At 42.2% G+C, this 3,189-nt stretch overlaps 1 protein-coding gene across 1 annotated transcript; it reads right to left on the bottom strand.

Moving 5' to 3' along the window:
- Positions 1-594: 594 nt before the first annotated feature.
- Positions 595-1,269, bottom strand: LOC122274452. Its single transcript, XM_043083487.1, has one exon. The coding sequence runs from the start codon at positions 1,267-1,269 to the stop codon at positions 595-597; it is 675 nt and encodes a 224-aa protein (XP_042939421.1).
- Positions 1,270-3,189: the final 1,920 nt, after the last annotated feature.

The raw sequence follows: 3,189 nt of genomic DNA, 5'->3' as shown, positions 1-3,189 counted from the left end.
AATTAAAGGACCCATATCCCCCCATTTATCATACCAAAAAGAATTGTCAGATCTCTAACATGCCACTTAGAATTATTAAGGACACCAGGGAGACTTTTAACAATCATTTTCCAAAACCTCATTCCTTTAGTCATGTCAATGAGAGACCAAGGAGACGAACCCACATATTTTGCCTTAAAGAATTTAGCCCATAGAGACTTACCTTGAATTGAATTCCATGCAAACCGCATATGCAAGGCTCTTTGCATAACATCCAAATTGCGCAATCCCAAGGCACCTTCCTTTTTTTTTTTTTGTTGAAATACTGATCTCATTAAACATGAAATAAAGGGATACAACTCTCTATGGTCCAAAGTGACATAGAATTACTCGTCTACATCACCTCTCTATGTACAATATGGAAAACACAGCTCGGGCAGCTCTCAACTTCATAGACATCTTCTACCATCTCTGTAGCCACTTTTGCAAGTTGGTGTGCTGCCATGTTTGCCTCTCTATGGACATGGGAGGCTGTCCAGTTGACACTTTTCGCATCTTTAATCAGGCACCCCCCAAGCTCCAATCCAGTGCTTTGCTCTACAACACATCCACCACTCACTTAGCATCACCCTCCAAACAGACCTGTTGCAATCCCAGGTCTTTGCTAAACTCAGCTGTAATCAATAGTCCATAAGCCTCAGCATTGAAAGGAGTCCCTCGTAAAGGTCTCTGAGCTCTTACAGTGCCAACTACCTGTCCTTGGAAGTCCCTGACTATCACACCTATCCCAACTCTTCCCTCCTTTGCTCTAACAGCTGCATCCCAATTGAGCTTGTAGGAGTTCTGCATTGGTTTGGACCACTTATGCCCTGCTGATCCAGCCTGTTTCTTTGTTTCTTGGTCTGTTACAAGGGATTCTCTGAAAATGGATACTTCTTCTATGGCCTGTTGATACAGACTAGTAGGATGGGTGAATCCTTTCCCATGATACAGCTCATTTCTCCTGGTCCAAATCCTTTTCAGCACAACCACAGTCTCTTCTAGTTCAGCAGCATCCAAATTCTCTACTAGAAAGGACCAGATATCAAAAAAGAGGTCACTATGGCAGGACATTTTTTGGGCCTTTTTGCAGCTTTGTTTCCACACATCTTGAGCAGCAACACAGCTCCACAAGGCATGACTTGAGGTTTCAATGGCTTGAGTACAGATAAGGCAATTGCTGTCCTCTACAACCTTCCTTCTCTTCAAGTTTGCTAGTGTTGGTAGGGCCTCACTACATGCTCTCCACATGAACTGTTTGACACTTGGAGAGCTCTTTAGCTTCCATATACTCTTCCACACATGCTTGACTTGAGTTTCCTAGATGACTCCCCCTGAAAATCAGCCTCCATTTGTCTATGAATATGGTACCCACTTTTTACTGAATACTGGCCATTGGTGGTGAAGTGCCAAACCATCCTATCTTCCCTACCCCCAACACTGATGGGAATTATTTTTACAGCTTCATACTCCTGTGCAGTTAACAGCTCCTGAATGAGAGAGTACTTCTAGGTTTTTAGATCACTGTCTATAAGATCACTTACCTTTTCACACTCACAGCCCACTGGTCGAGTAGAGACTACTCTTTTTGATGGAAAAGAGGTTAGCCACCAGTCCTTCCAAATGTTAATATTGTGCCCACTGCCCACTCTCCACACTAGTCCTTCTCTTAGAATTTCCAGACCTGCACACACTCCTCTCCACGCAAAGGAAGGTCTTGCCCCCAGTGTTGCATCTAGGAATCTAGTTTTTGAAAAGTATTTTTGTTTTAGGACCATAGCAGCTAAAGAGGATGGATTCTGTAAAATCCTCCATCCTTGTTTAGCAAGTAAAGCAAGGTTGACGCTTTTGAAATCTCTGAACCCAAGACCACCTGCCTCTTTGCTGTAGCTGAGTTGATTCCACCTAACCCATTGTATCTTTGAGGTATCCTCATTGTATCCCCACCAGAATTTTCTTATAAGTTGGTTAAGCCTGTTTGTAATCGAGGTTGGTAGCAGGAAAATCCCCATTGCATAAGATGGAATGGCTTGTAACACTGATTTTAAGAGGGCTTCTTTCCCTGCATTTGACAAAAACTTATTCTTCCAGTTGACCATTCTAGCCCAGGTTCTGTCAATGAGTGTGTGAAAGGTTGCCACTTTCTGCCTCCTTACTACAGCTAGACGTCCCCAAGTACTTCTTGAAGTTGGTTGTTGCTTTAACACCAGCTTGCTACAAAATCTGAGTCCTACATACTGTTTGTGTGTTCTTGCTGAAAAGGATTGAAGACTTATCTTTGTTCAGGACTTGACCCAATGCCTTTCCATAGACTTCATGGACTTTGAGGACACATGATAGTTCCTTGGTTGTTGCTTGACAGAAGAGAATGCTATCATCTGTAAAAAAACAGATGATTAACTGTGATGGGGCCTCTTCCAACAGGTGCAGGAGTGATCTGTCCAGCTTGTTTAGCTCTTTTCAATAGTGAGGAGAGGGCTTCTGCACACATGATGAAAAAGTAGGGAGACATTGGATCTCCTTGTCTAAGTCCCCTTGATGGCATGAATTTCCTTTGTGGCTCTCCATTAACTAAAATAGAATAGGATACTGAGTTAAGGCAGGACTGAATGAGCCTAATCCATCTCAGTGGGAATTCCATCTTAACCATTATAGCTTCAACAAAACTTCACTCTATCCTGTCATATGCCTTACTCATGTCAATTTTTAGTGCCATACATCCTCTTTTTCCTTTCATTCTAGAGTTCATAGAGTGTAAAACTTCATAAGCTACTAATATATTGTCTGAGATGAGCCTACCCTGGACAAAGGCACTTTGGTTTAGTGAGATAAGGTTGTGGAGAATACCTTTCATTCTATTAGCAAGGGTTTTAGACACAATTTTATACAGCACATTACAAAGACTTATTGGTCTAAACTCAGCTACTCTCTTGGGGTTTTTCACTTTGGGAATTAGGGATATGTAAGTGTCATTAACATCTTGGAGGGACCTACTATAGTTTAGGACTTCGAGTGCATAAGAGTATACTTCCTCTCCCACCACTTCCCAATGTTTTTGATAGAAATGAGCTGGGAAGCCATCAGGTCTAGGTGACCCTAATGGATTCATCTGAAACACAGCACCTCTGACTTCCTCTCAAGTGAATGGCTTAGAGAGCCAAGACTTCATAT

Source organism: Carya illinoinensis, chromosome 8 (assembly GCF_018687715.1).
Source record: "Carya illinoinensis cultivar Pawnee chromosome 8, C.illinoinensisPawnee_v1, whole genome shotgun sequence".
Classification (NCBI taxonomy): Eukaryota; Viridiplantae; Streptophyta; class Magnoliopsida; order Fagales; family Juglandaceae; genus Carya; species Carya illinoinensis.
Note: the sequence above shows the minus strand (reverse complement) of the source record. Positions and strands in the feature narration are given on the sequence as shown.